The sequence below is a fragment of the Anabrus simplex genome, chromosome 1, assembly GCF_040414725.1.
Source record: "Anabrus simplex isolate iqAnaSimp1 chromosome 1, ASM4041472v1, whole genome shotgun sequence".
NCBI classification, from domain to species: Eukaryota; Metazoa; Arthropoda; class Insecta; order Orthoptera; family Tettigoniidae; genus Anabrus; species Anabrus simplex.
The window spans coordinates 993,376,356-993,392,268 of NC_090265.1; the positions used below are offsets into that span (position 1 = coordinate 993,376,356).

General features: G+C 38.3%; 1 protein-coding gene across 1 annotated transcript in view; it reads left to right on the forward strand.

The window, feature by feature from the left end:
* Nucleotides 1–15,913, forward strand: part of Tudor-SN (Staphylococcal nuclease domain-containing protein 1) — a 242,826-nt gene that overhangs the window by 118,113 nt on the left and 108,800 nt on the right. Inside the window, exon 11 of the mRNA XM_067136883.2 lies at nt 7,991–8,132. Coding sequence (XP_066992984.1) covers nt 7,991–8,132 — 142 coding nt within the window. The remainder of the gene's footprint in view (nt 1–7,990; nt 8,133–15,913) is intronic.

Genomic DNA, 15,913 nt, shown 5'->3' on the forward strand with positions numbered 1-15,913 from the left:
GATACGTAAACACGTGTTAAATGAAAATAGGTGGCTGGTACGTAAATCTCTCATCGGTCTGTTCATTTGAGAGTCCTTTATGGCATCACATAGCCTCTTTGTCACTGTAATATATCATCTGCAATAGATAAAGACAGAACATTATTTTTAAATTCAGATTGTCTCATTTGAACAAATAACAAAATATTTATTGGACTGTATAGTAGTATTAATTATTCATTGCCTCAAATCAGGGTCTAAAGATGAACGAAAAACATAACAATTACATGAAAAATAATTTGTAACTTTATCTTGTTCGCACCTCAGATCGATCCACTTTTTGTATATGAATTCAAAATATAAGATGCCATTTTGAAGGAATTTATACTAGATCTTGTTCACAATCACTTCAAAAATCTGCGCACAGTGAAGGAAAATTCAAATCAGAAGAATTCTTCACAGGCTGGGCATTTAAATATAAACTGTGGAGCTTTCCTAATTACGAACTGCCTTCCTGATTCCCGATGGATCTCTTCATAATACTTCTTGCATCTCCATCTCCCCTGCTGACCTACACACTCCAGGTAGTGAGGTATTACCTATTCTTCTGGTAATTGTGAGGGAATGTCAAGATCTTTGATACCTGTACCTGTTAGCCGTTCAACAATGTTTTCTTTCAACTAGGTAACAGATATACTCCCATTCCCAAGTTGAGTGTAAATATGAATGCATCTACTATACTTGTGCACAGTTGGGTAAAGGCAGGCGGATCAGGAATCAGGAAGGCGGAATCTGTGCTGAGATGTATGGTGACATGTTGGTCTCACGTGGCCTTTACAGCTGGAAGGTAGTGTCGGTGGTCGCGTAAGACCAATTTGTTACCACAATTTTAACACAATGTTATGACCACAATGTAGGTTAATATGACTAAAAAACAAGTTTCTGTTACAAGAAACACTACTTTATACTAAAAAATAAGAGACACCTTTCTTCCTAACCTTTCTTCAGCAGCCTTACTGACATCATTCTTCACGACTGCCCACTCTTCGTCTATCGTGTTTCCTTCAGCCTTTTCATGTAGCTCTTGTGCAACATGTTCCTTGAAACAATCTCTCACACACTTTTCTTTCAGCTTATCAAGATCCCATCTTCTTGCATTCCTTCCTTTCTTCAAATTCAGATGACCAAGTTGTGGTCAGTATCCATGTCTGCTCCTGTGAAGGTCTTGCAATCAATCCAACACCAGATTTCTGAATCTCACCTAATGTAATGAAGTCTATTTGATACCTTCCAGTGTCTCCAGGTCTCGTCCACATATACGGTAGTCATCTGTGGGGTTTGAACCAAGTATTAGCAAGGACTAAGTTATGATCGGTGCAGAATTCAACCAGCTGACTTCCTCTTTCATTCTTTCGTCTCAGTCTGAATTATTCTACTGCATTACCTTTTTTTACTTCCTTGGTCTACCACTGCATTCCAGCCCCTATTACAATAAGATTTTCTTTTACATATTGTGTTAAATCTGTTTCTTCATATACTCTTTCTATTTCTTATCTGCTGAACTAGTAGGCATATAGACCTGAACTATTCTTGTGAGCATTAGATTGGTGATTATCTTTAAAACAATCATTTCTTCACTATGCTGGTCGTAACAGCTAACCTGCTGCCCTATTTTATTATTAAACCAACTCCTGCATTTCCCAAGTTGGATTTTGAGCTGATAATTCTGTAGTCACCTGACCAAAAATCCTGATCTTCCTGCCAACATACTTCACTTATACCAACTACATGTAACTTTAGTCTATCCATTTCCTCTTTTAGAAATTCTAACCTACCACACCGATTCAAGCTTTTAACATTCCACACTGCAACTCTCAGAATGTTAGCAGGATTCAAAATTGTAAAAAAATATATTAAATATTAATTTACAGCCGAGACACTTCAGATAAGCTGTATTATTCAGTTGAAGAATTAATGTGGGTAATGACCATAATTTCCTTGTTCATGTGCAAAGCTGAAAAATTTGCATACCAGTGTGTGTGGAAGAGTGGCTAAATTTTTTCTGACCGGGCGAGTTGGCCGTGCGCGGAAAGGCGTGCGGCTGTGAGCTTGCATCCGGGAGATAGTAGGTTCGAATCCCACTATCGGCAGCCCTGAAGATGGTTTTCCATGGTTTCCCATTTTCACACCAGCCAAATGCTGGGGCTGTACCTTAATTAAGGCCACGGCCGCTTCCTTCCAACTCCTAGGCCTTTCCTATCCCATCGTCGCCATAAGACCTATCTGTGTCGGTGCAACGTAAAGCCCCTAGCAAAAAAAAAAAATTCTGCTTGTACTGAAAAAAAAAAAAAAAATCTGTTAGTAATGTGCACCTAATCTTCTGACAGCAGTCATAATGAGCAGTTCAGCAAACTGACTTGTTATTATTTATTTATCGTATGATGTGCACAGATAGATTATATAAATAAGTATACAATATATACACAATATATACAAGCAGAAGCCTATAGTTCCAAATCAAGTCCATTGATCCATTTTAAGGCCTCCTCAGTTGCATTATGAATGTCCTCCAAAGAACCTTGAAATGCTCTCTGTGGACACTCGGCAATTACGTGGTGGATGGTCTGTGAGGTAGCTCCACAATCACACCCAGAAGACTTCTGCCAGCCCCATTTATAAAGAGTATAGCCGCATCTTCCTTGATTGACTCTTATCCTGTTTAGAGTCCTCCATTGACGTCTGGGTAGATGGAATCCGGGAGGTTGAACATGAGGTAGAGTCACAAGATGTTGATTGGGAACAGAATACTGCTGCCAATGGTGTAACCAGGCGTTCGTGATGGAGAACCCAGATTCTTCCAGTGTAAGTGCAGTGCGCCACTTAAGTCGTGGCGGGGCAAGTTGAGCAATATCCTGATGAACGGGGAGGTTGGGGTCCAGGCTGGTCTTCTTCCACAGTTTTAGAAGAGCTTCAGACCTTCTTAAGCAAGGCGGTGGAATATTACTGAGTGTAGGCAGCCAGGCCATGTTTGTAGAGCGAATACAACCAGTTATGATGCGCATTGCTTGATTTAGTTGAGCATCAATCTTCGCAGTATGAGCACTGTTCAGCCAAGTTGAAGCGCAGTATTCGGCAACTGAATAGCAAAGAGCTAGAGCAGTAGATCTCAACACTTGGTTGTTTGCACCCCAGGATGTGCCGGCTAATTTTTGAAGAATATTATTCCGACTTTTGATCTTGGCGGCTGTGTTGTTAATATGATGTTTATATGTTAGGGATCTGTCTAATGTGACACCTAAGTATTTTGGGAAGGGACAGTGTTGTAAGGATTGATTTCTGAATGTTATTGTAGGCTTGTAGTTGGCAAATTTATTTCTGAGATGAAACGCAGATGCGACAGTCTTTTGGAGATTTGGACGGAGGCACCACTTTTGGAAGTATGTATCTAGTTTTTTTAGATCTGCTGTAAGAATTTGTTCAGCTTCTGGAAAATTTGGTGTTTGGCTAACCAGTAGTATATCATCTGCGTAAATAAATTTCCTGGACTTAGTTGCTGGTAAGTCAGCAGTATAGAGGTTGAAAAGTAAGGGTGCCAGAACAGATCCTTGTGGAAGTCCATCATTCAGTTTGTAGGTTTTGCTTACTGCATCATCCGAGAAGATCTGAAAGTTTCTGTTGCTAATCATATTGCCAATAAGATTTGTAAGTTTGAAACAGGGGATGGCAGAGATAAGTTTTAGCAGGAGCCCTTCTCGCCAAACAGTATCATAGGCTGCTGATAAGTCTAAGAAGACAGCCATACTAATCTTCCGATTCTCAAATCCATTTTCAATATGAGAGGTCAATGCAAAAATTTGGTCAGCGCAATTTCTTCCAGGTCTGAAGCCAGCTTGTTCTGTGGGAAGGAGATTATTGATGGTTTCTGAGATCCTATTGTATATTAGTCTTTCCAGGAGCTTTAGAGTAACACTTAGCAGTGCAATGGGTCTGTAGCTTTCCACTCTCAGAGGGTCCTTGTTGGGTTTCAAGATCGATATTACTTTGGTCTTCTTGAATAGTGAAGGAAGGTTACCTGTCTCCAAAATATTGGAGAAGAATTTGGTGAGCCAAGTGATTGTTGCAGGTCTAAGATGTTGCAGGAATTCAGGATAGATGCCGTCTATACCTGCTGCTTTCCCGGATTTTATGTTCTTGATGCCTTCTAGGGTTTCCTCTCTTGCTTTACGTCCGTAGGTGAAACCTTAAATTACCCTACACGTGTCCCCCGGGTGGTGCTAAGAAAGCAACGGCGAAGAGATGCGATTGAACTGTCTGAAAAGACCTCTCGGTCATACTGCACAGAGTAATGAAGAAATCGGTCCTTATCAGGACCCGGAAGCCTATAGCCGAAAAATCGGACCTTCAATTCGAATATGCCATCTTAACATCGAAGGCATCAGCAGACCAAAATGCGAGTGTCTAGCTAAAATTCTGAAAGGTCAACAGATTGATGTCATTGCGCTACAAGAAACTAACTTGTGAAATAGCAGTTCCAATCCTTCTTGACAAAATTGCTTGCAAAACAGAACAGTCTGAACATGTTTAAGCTGTCCACAGCAGATGCGAAGACATTGAGGGACATCCTTGTAGTGCTCTGAGCTGCATAGTGGAGGATTGTAGCACTACAAGCTGAAGTGGTGAGGCACTATGAACATTGCAGATTGCAATGGCTGGAAAGAAAAAAAAAAAGACTTGCGACAAAGCCATTTAATCAAAAGTACTCAAGTTATGCACTCTGTCTATTTCATTCGTTATCCATCACTCGGTAGGCATAGAGCGGCTTTGCTTAACACCCATATATTTTATGTACTCTCTATGAAACGTGTGTAAACTATTTTTTTACCCCCTAGCAAGCACTGTTTCTGTATATCTCCGTTACGGTGCTGTGTTTGCGATGTTGAGCATATGCAATTGTTTCTTTGATCTGTTTACATGCCACATGCAACATTGGAGATGTTTTAATAGTGTTTAAAATGTTCAAGATAACAGATCAACCTGCCAATATGGTATTGATTCGATTCTTGAATGCACAAAACTTCAAAAACTAAACCAGCTGACACTCGTGTGAGGTATATAGTGTATGTGCAGTGACGGATTGGGTGGTAAGGAAACTAGTTCTAACGTTTAATGAAATAATTTTAAGTTCCTCTGCAACTCCTTAATAGATGAAGTAATTTGTCATGTCCCAATTTATTAATGGCATCGTTAAATGAAATCACCTAATGAGTTTGTATTGGTTCCACGGCTTCTTCCTTCTTTCTCGTCTGTGTCTGAAGCAGCAGTGTCAGCAGTCTTGTATTGAACGAGACACTTTTCATCTATGGATGGATCCTCTGCGAACACTTGGTCATCAATGTACTCAAAGTCTGCTGCACAAAAAAAAAAAAAAATTTTAAAGTTCAGAAAGTTCATATTTAACACCTTCATTTTCACATTCATTTCTTTGAAACCATTTCCGTATCCTTTATACAGAAAAATGTATCCTTAGAGAATGTCTGCTATTGAGAAGCAATATTTCTATAAATGTTCATACATTTCTGCCAGGGAATTAAAAATATGTCCAGTATCTAGAAGAGTCTATTATTCAGGAGTGTCCAATAGGAGGAATTCCACTTTATAACATTTATTACATAATTATTACATTCCGAAGTATAGCATGACCCACCAGTGCCGCGTAACCCATAACAGAACTGGCAGACAGCAGCAAATACACCGGCCGATACCACTTTTAAGCCGATGATGAGAAAGACAATGGAAGAAAAAAAGATACAAACAACAAAGGTTAAAGTAGGAAGTAAATCAGGTACTTATCAATGGCCCCAACCAACCCAGAGGACATGCAGAAAATATCCCGCCCTTTCAGCGTTGAATTGCTTAAGACTATGAAAGAAAACTCAACTTTCAAAATACATAGTTTTTATTCATGAAAAGAAAGAGTAACACATAATTGATCAAAATGGTCACCGTCCAATAAATGAAAATCTAATTAATAGGAAATTGTAATTAATAAATGAAATAAAATTTATACTTGAAGTCACAGGCGCGTCTTACCTAACTAATTTAACGAAAGTAAAAGATGGTATCCTTGGGACCAATAATTAAGAATGAACGTTTCAGTGAGGTTTACATAAGTGGGCCTGCACAAGAGCGTAAAATTCTAGCTCCACAAACTTATCTTCAGGAACTTGAATATCTTTAAGTTAAGGAAAACACACAGGAAAAGTAGAAAATAAATATTAACTTGAAAGAGGAAAAGGGATTGGCAAAGCTTCACAAGAGCAAAATATTTATACTCGGTAAGTAACTACACGATCAGCTCGTGAAACCAACCGGATCTTGCCCACATTCAAAAACAATAATCGTCATGGCAACCAATACACATCCCAAAACAAGCTAAACGACCACTCATGTAATAAGATCACAACAAAGGTCAAACAAACAAACAAACGAAAATCAAACCCACCCTAGCATAAGTTTCAAGATAAAATAAAATATAGTGTGGCATAAAAGATAAAATAGATTAATGGAAACCAGAACTTTCATGCACCTGTGGAACCTCACCTAGTTTTTGAGTCGCCATAGGCGAATACCATTGATTTTAATTTACATAATCAAGACAAACCTATTCACCGTGAATAATGGTAATTAGAAAATTATCATATTTCCTTTTACAACTAACTGAGCATTTGACATACTTCTTTTAGCAAATTTCACAACATTTTCACTTCTTTTAAAATATTATCAATCGTTCAAAGCTGGCACGTAATCCCGGAAACACTTTAAAGGACTCGGTTTTCTTGAGGTAATTTCCAAGAAGCATTTTAGTTCATAATCACCGAAGATAATTTTTTTTATAGGCTTGTAGACTTACTTATATATATCCCAATCGTCAGGAAGGATGTTAGATGTAGTATATTCAATTTCATTCTTCTTCTAGGTCACCAAACAAATCAAATATAATATGAGAAAGACGATGACCAATATAAATAGTCAGGAAAACAACAGGGTTTTAGAACCTGCGACCTAAGACCTTTAACCAGGGTCGATATTCAACCAGTAAATGGCGTTCTTGGAGACCACATCATCGCGTGTGCACACTATGGTTTCCTCAGACGAAATCAACTCGCATCATGGCCGGACTTGCTCCCATGCGAAGAGGCCACGCTCAGATTGGTTGAAGAGCGGTAGGAGGGGCGCTTGTTTAGATCGCTAGCGCAAGATCACAGCACTCTGCAGAACGCGTAGGAAATGGCCAATTCAATTAATACATAGATGTAAGAAACCTTAGAGGAGTTTTCTTTCAGTCCACATTCAGAAATATAATTGATGTGAAATGAGTAACTCTAAAATCACCTTGTACAGGAGAAACCACACACCTAGGTGCGTTGAATGACAAGAATTTCCACTGCGAGATTGCCAGTTCTAAATTGTTTCCTGGGAAAGGATTTGTATGTGTTACTTCATTACAAGTATAATGTAATGAAAAAGACATTCAGGAAACACTAAACCCCGCAGTATATACATAATTAAGAAAGAGAATTATTTATTACGTGCACAATATCAAACCTTAGTCTACAGAGCCTTACCAGACAAAGTTCTAAGCTGAAATATTTCACTTTTAATTGTTTTCACAGGCGGAATGATAATATATAATTTTTCTCTTTATATTTAGGCTGCCTTCTACAGTAGGAAAGAATTGAGATTGCCCAAATACATTTGTAGACTCTGAGGTAACTGTCTGGAGGATCAAAGTAGCATGACATAAATTGGTTGAAAACAATGTGTAGTTCTTAGATATAAGTAATATCTGAATGGGCGACTTCTACAAGACTGTTATAAAATTTGACAGCTTGTGTTGCATATTGATGGAAGTTAATAAAATTATGTACTGTTGATCTTTGGTTATTTATATCCTGCCTTTTGATTCTGTTAGATTTTTATTCTTATATATTGAAATTTGTTTATTGTACAGGATTTAACTAAGGCAAAGCAGTTCTTGCCCTTCCTTCAAAGGGCACAGCGTACAGAGGCCCTAGTGGAGTTTGTAACCAGTGGATCTCGTCTGAGGCTTTATATTCCAAGAGAGACTTGTCTTGTAACTTTTCTCCTTGCAGGTAACTGTCCTTAATTTCTTGTATTAGAAGTGATTTAATAGTTGTTTAGATGTGCTGACTAGTATTTAACCCTTTATGAAGGTAAAGAAGAGAAATAACTTTTAACATTAAATTAGTTTGTTGTTTTATATTATTTTTGACTGATCAACCCCAAAAGAGACATAGAACTGTTATTCTTAAATTACTTTGGCTTGTGGCACATTGTTTTCCCTTAGTTTTTAATTTTGTAAGTCATATTATTTAATGGTATGCAGTACAGCAAAACCTCGTTAATTCGAAGTCGTTGGGACTCAAAAATCGGACTTCGAATTACGTGATTTCGAATTAACCGCCAATCCGCAATTCAGAAGTACCAACCCTTGCCGCGTTATAAAATATTCCAAGGCCCGTTACTGCATGCATTTAACCTTGATTCACAGTTTATACCTTTCAAATGCCATGAAAAAAGAACTATTTCCAAAATGTATCCAAGAAGGTGCATTTACAGTATTCAAATAATACACTCGGATATCTCACTGGTAAACATAACATCACGCAAAGAAAAAAAAAAGTCGCACAATTCAAAGACGATGATAAATTATGCCGGTTCCCCTGTGCAAATGCATTATTTATTGGATTTCTTTACTGTTTGCATTTTTATTATACATGTTCTGTAATGGCATGGAAAGTGCCCGACGATCTTAAAACATCGTGGCTTATCGAAGTTTCCTATGACGAGGGGATAAAGTATATCGCTTCCATGTGCATTGCAACGTACTACTTATGACCCCCATCCCTCACACTACGATTTCCCGGCTGGCAATTTCTCCTTTAAAACCATAAGACCGTTTGGGCTCGCATTAAAATAAAACAATGCAGTTTCACCGGCAATGTCAATGTTGTTCGGTGCCTACGAATTTATTATATTTGCCACGTTTTTTCGTCAACTGTCGGCATCGCCAGTGTTCGCGGATTCTGTTTTCCCGCACACTGCCTGTTGCGTGATATTACGGCTTTCCTTAAAAGGTTGAACACAAAAGAATTCCGATTTCATTCAACTTAGCAATCATGAAGCGCACTGTAGACCCACCGAAGTGAGTGTAAGTCAAAGAGAATAAGTGCAGAAAGCTACCCCTCCACGTTCCGGAACGCGCGTTCTATTATGACGCGGAGCGGATACATTTCGAGTTGAAATTACTCTGTAACATACTATTGTTTTAAAATGTAAAGGCAGTTTCGAATTAAAAGTCTGAATTTCGGTTATGGGGCCGACATTGTACTTCGAATTACGAATTATCCGTATTTCGAATTAAACAATTGAATAACATGCAAAACTGTATCTCATGTTTCCGGGAACGAGAGCTTCTTCGAATTAGGCGGGATTTTGAATTAACGGATTTCGAATTATCGAGGTTCTACTGTATATTTTTTGTCTAATATGGCGAAGTTCATAGTTAAACACTGATTAAGGGGCCAGAGAGAAAAATATCTTTATGAAAATACTACTGATTTGCCTGGATTAAGTGTGTGTGACCAGATACTTTCACAAACCAATTCACCTACTGGTGCTGTGTGTTGATAACAAGATCATTTCTTATGAATTTGTAGAATAAATCTAAAACCCATGAACATCCCGAGTATGGTGTATTCAGAAAAAAAAATCTCTTTAGCTTACTGGGATCCGCATTTGAACAAATGTTGGAAGGCAGAAGTTACTTAATAGATTACGCATATGTATTTTCTTTCTTGCCCAAGTAAACCCCTTGTGGGTGGGGGCGGTAGAATAACGTCCACAGTACCCTTTGCCATTTGTAAGGGGCAACCAAAAGGGGAACCAGGGGCCCTGATCTTGGGAGCATGGGTTGGTGACCACTGTTCCCCTAACTGAGTCTAGCGTTGCTTCCGCATAAGTGTAGACATGATATAGGCTTTTAGGCTGATGCTGTGTCAAGAAAATAAGGTGAAATTTGCTCTGCGTCTTCAGAAGGAAATCTCGACTGTTCACGAGAAAGGCTTCTCAAACAATGAGGTTTGAATTTAGACATTATAATAGAAGTGGAAGTGGTATGTTCATTCGTCATCAGATGGCTCACCGGACGCGGTACAGCGCTAGCGTTCGAAGCAGAAGCTGACAGAACCATCAGAATCAGTCTGAGAGGGTCGCAAGACATAACAGGTGTACACACATATGAAAGTATGACATTGACACAAGCCAAGCCTGGAATGAAACATCTGGTGATGTGGAACATACAAATTTGGTAAACACTGAAACGAAATAACAATAGTACTTTTTTTTTTCATTTTTCCTATCAGATCTCCCTCGTTCAACTCATGTTCTTTTCCTATCCTGACAATATTAGGTGTTTGAGGCCTAGTTATTCTTATTTTCACACCCTTCATGGCACTTACCTTTCTTTTACTGATACTTTTATTTTTGCACACAATAAACTCCATCGTAATTCCATTTTGACAATTTACAGTGGTATATAAAATGGTATATCCTCCTAGTCAGTATAACTACAATGTATATACAACTTTAAAATCCAAGAGCTTTTACATGTTTTGATTTCCTTGGGCCTTTTTCAGCTACATTAAATGTTATGATATGAAATATACATTTTGTAAAACAATCAAAAAGTTACATCAGATCTTACATTCTTATGTGATAAGTTCATCTGTAGTATAGTGTTTTAAAATATCTTTTTTTTTTTTTTTAAATAATCATGAGAAATGAATCATAATATTATAAGCTGAAAACAGTCATCTGTTTAAATAGGATCCATAGTCCTTTGAATGTTAAAAGGCCCTTAATATTTTGTAAAACACAGTAAAACTTTCACTCTTTTGAAGTTACATATCCTTCACCTAATACCGTATTTTCTCACGTAATTAATGCCCTTGCATAATTTATGCATCCCAATATTTTTGGGTCCAAAGTGGAGAAAAAGAAATGTTTACATATTTGATGTACCCAGTTATTCGAGCGTCCATCACACAGCTCCAGATGTGTTTCAAAATATAGATGCCACCTACTCCGGTAGCAGCCTACCTATTGCAAAACCGGGCATTCCAAATACCGGGCAACGTGCTGTTATCGGCCACTAAGAAATACCACTAATTCTCTTTGGGAAATACCATTGCATTAGTTCAGTGAGAGAATCAGTGCAGAAGTGACTGGTGACTCTCTGTTTCAGTCTTGTACAAACGTATTTTACATGTGTTTCAGGTACGGGACGCATTTTCTGTGATCTCAAAATTGTTCATTAGTCCACAGTGAGCAAGTATTCGAGTAATAGTGCATCATATATACTCGCAGTGATCAATTACACCGAAACATGCGGAAATAGGACAGTGGGCCGCAAGTATTCAGTGTCCAAATGCAACGTGCGCTACTATGGTAACAGAGAAGTGCAGTTCAAGCAACCAATAAGTCTCGCAAAGTATTTCGCGGACCAAAGTGGCAAGTTTCCAAAAGTAGGGGAGGATCTGCTTTAATGTATGATTTTGTTATGCAACATTGGATATGCCGTTTCTTACGAAATTCTGTATTTTAAAGGACGAGAAATAGCTGCTGCACATTTAATCAGTGTCTTGGGTTTGAAGGTTGGCCGAGGCTTCATTAATTGTATGAAGAGAAATGGACTTTTCTCTTCGAAGAACAACAACAAAATGCCGAATGATTTCAACCAAATGTAATTGATTTTCATCGTTTTGTGATTGGGAACCGTAAAGTGAAGGAATATTTGATCTCCCAAATAGGAACCACAGGTCAGACGCCAATCAGTTTCTGTATGCCACAAAGTCTAACAGTCGATAAGAAAGGGACATCGAGTGTTATCGTATGCGCTACTGGAAGCGAAAAACAACAATGTACTGCAATGCTTGCTGTAACAGGTGATGACAGAAAGCTTGCACCTTGTGTTGTTCTAAAACAAAAAACAAAGCTTGAAGTAAAATTTCCACAAGGGATCCACGTTTGTATCCAAGAAAAAAGGTGGATGGCCACGTCACTCATACAAGATTGCATACGAGTAGTTTGGGGAAAGAGATAGTAGGGAGATGGTAGGTTCGAACCCCACTGTCGGCAGCCCTGAAAATGGTTTTCCGTGGTTTCCCATTTTCACACCAGGCAAATGCTGGGGCTGTACCTTAATTAAGCCCACGGCCGCTTCCTTCCCATTCCTAGCCTTTTCCTGTCCCATCGTCGCCATAAGACCTATCTGTGTCAGTGCGACGTAAAGCAACTAGCAAAAAAAAAAAAAAAAAAAAAAAAGGGTTTGGGGAAATATAGCAAAGGTCCCTCCTTTGATGCCTGGCCCTTCTTGTGTTGGACAGTTTTCTTCTTGCTGGTATGTCATTATTATGTAATTACATGAATTATACTTTTATTAGAAGATGTTTATTTTACTTAAGGCCGTATTGTCAGCTCGTAACGGGAAGAATATTTTCCAGTGTTGGTAGTTCAAACCCACGTGTCGAATTTACCTGATGTACCCTATTTGACTTTTTGGAAAGAATCTCACGGCGGAATTTTACACCAAATGACTATTAACTGCAAATTTGTTGACCTTATGGCTTGTATATTAAATTTAGTGTATCTTTCAAACGTAAATAATTATAATTTTTTTTTAAAATATCTGAATTCCTCTAATAATTTATGCATCTGAAGTTTTTTGCCTGAATTTTCGTCAAAAACGTGTGTTAATTACGCGAGAAAATACGGTAAATATTGTCAAACCTTTTTTAATAAAAACCAGCTTGTGAAGTTTTATAATTGTAAAAAGAAGATTGTGAGCTCATTGTAAAAAAAACAAACAGAAAACATCCAAATGTGTAATGATCAGTGGCAGAAGCATGACTTACAAAGGTGTAAGAATATTCTCCATCAGCTGTGTTGTGCTGCTCACCACTTGCCATCTGAGTTGACACTAAGCCAGCAATGCATTGCCCAGTCGTACTTCCTTTTAAAACGATAATCACCACCATCTTGCCCACATAAAATAAGTCTAATTGGAGAAAAATAAAGAAGAAATACAAGTACAGATATTCAAATACGAGGACTAATTTAATTTCCTTGTTTAGAAAATGATTTACTACAGTTAAACCCACAAACTTGGGGTTGTTCAATGCATCGTCAGCATCTAGTGTCAATATCACGTGACAGCTCTTAAAGTGACTGAAAGGGCCTCTGGAAATCTGGGTAGTTATATGAAATATTTGTCAGTTAGGAAAGTAACTGAAGGATCACTAAATCAGACACACCCACATACAAAAGCTCCTTCTAGATTTTTATGAATTGGATTATACACTTCTCATATATGAAGGCAAATCAAATATAAATGGGAATTTTAATGTACCGCTCCTGTTAGTAATAATTCTGAGGCGGGGCTTTGCCAGGATGATTGGTAGGGGTGTCTGGAGGAAGAGTATGCGTGCGCAAATGAGCTGGGCTGCTTCAGTACACCATGGGTGAGCAAGAGGTGTGCATGTTTGGTGCACAACACATGATCAAATTTCTCGCAAAAGAGAGCGCCAAACATTCTGAAATTTAGAGGCTGCTCCGCGCACACTTTGGGGAAGAAACACTTTTGCCGACTCGTGTATGAATGGGCTAAAAAATTTGTGGCAGAAAGAGAAGCTGTGAAAAATGAACCTTATGAAAGGAGACTGCAAACAAGCATCACTGCAGACAACATTGTTGCCATTCACAACATTATTGGTGAAGATCGGCGAATAAATTTTGGCAAATTGGTTTAGCCATAGGAATACGTTATGGAAGTGTTCAAACCATCATCCAAGATGAACTCCATTTCAGATAATTGTCTGCCAGGTGGGTTCCTTGTCTCCTCAACCAGGAAAAAGTATCTTTATGCCTGGAATTTTGTTGGAGACTCCTGTGTTACTACTAGAGCCCTGTGCGGATATAAAAATTAGTATCCGTTAATACTTATCCGCAGATATTGAAAATATTTCACTACACTATATTACACCCAAGGTATTCAAAAGGCTAGATCTGTTACCATAATACAATAGGCCTCATATCTGGCACCAGAACCCCCTACAGTCATAGGTTTTGAATGATTTTCTGTTGCGATAACTACTAACGGATTGACCTTTGTTCCTTCTTCCATCAGTTGCAGGCTGGAGCCATTTAAGCTTAGATCAGAGTTACGGCTTTATGGTCTCAAGGCTCTTTATATATCACCATTCTTGCATACCACTGTCAAGAATCGCCTAACCGCAAACAAAAAGAAGAGTATACCTGAGTGAAAATTAATAAATTTCATTATTTAGAAATAATCAGCAAAATTATCCGCACTGCCGTACCGTTTGCATCCGCCAAGACACTAACTTCGCTGATATCTGCATCTGTGCAAGGAGAGGATTTTTTGTGTCTTATTGTGACATGTGATGAAACTTTGGTTCATCATTATACCCCAGAGTCAAGGCAAGCAAGCATGGAGTGGGGAAAAAGACAAAGCAGGTACAAGGCCAAAACACACCCATCTGCTGAAAAGGTGCTTGCAACAGTTTTCTGGGACTCCACGTGCATTTTTCTGGTGGATTTTCTTCACGAACAAAGGACAATTGATGCAGCCTAGTACTGTCGCGTTTTGGATGCAGTAAAAAGGTGTGTATCACAACAGATGACTCTGGCAACCGATCTGAAACATCATTCTTCTCCACGACAATGCAAGGCCGCATACTGCCACATTAACTCTGGAAAAACTGGAGGAAATTCACTGGACACTTCTGGAACACCCTCTGTACAGTCCAGATTTATCGCCCTGCGACTACCATTTGTTTGGACCAGTCAAAAAAAGACCTAGGAGGACAGCGGTTAGATGATGATGCAAGTGTAGAAGAGTTCGTGCGCAATTAGCTCCACACACGTCCCTCTTACTATGAATACGTCCCTCTTCTTTGTATCAGGACGGCATCAGAAACTTATAAATCCGATAGAGAAAATATGTATCGGAGGCAGGACACTATGTAGAAAAGTGATCTCTATGTTTTTTGTTTTTGGTTGATGCAATCAATTTTAAAAAATAATTTCCATTTATATTTGATCCGACCTAATGTTTGTTGTTACCTTGTGTTACTCTAAATATTATGAAGTAAAATAAACCTTTAAAATTCACACGATGAATTAAGTTAAGCAAGGTGGTTTTTTTGTGTGAATGCTATGATTAGGAAATTTTTGTTGTGTTTACAGCTTTACTATTATTTATTATAATGTTTCTTGCTAGTAATTACTGGAATGCATAGCATTATAATAAAATATATTCTGTAATAACTGAATATATTCATTCTGTAAAGTATATTTTTTCAGTATTTTAATTGATTTTATATATATATATACTGATATATGTCTGCCCGGTTCTGTCCGCTACAGTAATGGAGTAGACCATACAGCCAGCATCTACACCGAATGTTGGGCTTCCGAAAGGGGCCAAGGGCTTTGGATGGGTTGAAGGTAGTCACAGTGGAGGATGTGCGACTGAAATCCATTATTTAGTGTCTGTATTCCATAAAAGGAGTGGCCTAGTACAATTCACCTTTCTGAATAAAGTTCAGAATTATAATTTGAGGATTTATCCTCTTCTCAAGTTGGTACCTTTAACAGTCAATCATGTAAGGTCTTTTGAAGAAGAATCTCACCATCTGTAACCATAAAATGCAGAGAAGACAGCATTGGGATTCGGTGGGGTGTCAATCAGAAGATTATGACTGATCAGAGTGTCTGAAAGCCCAACAGCCAATGCAAGCACAAAAACTACAAAAAATTTAACCTAAACAAA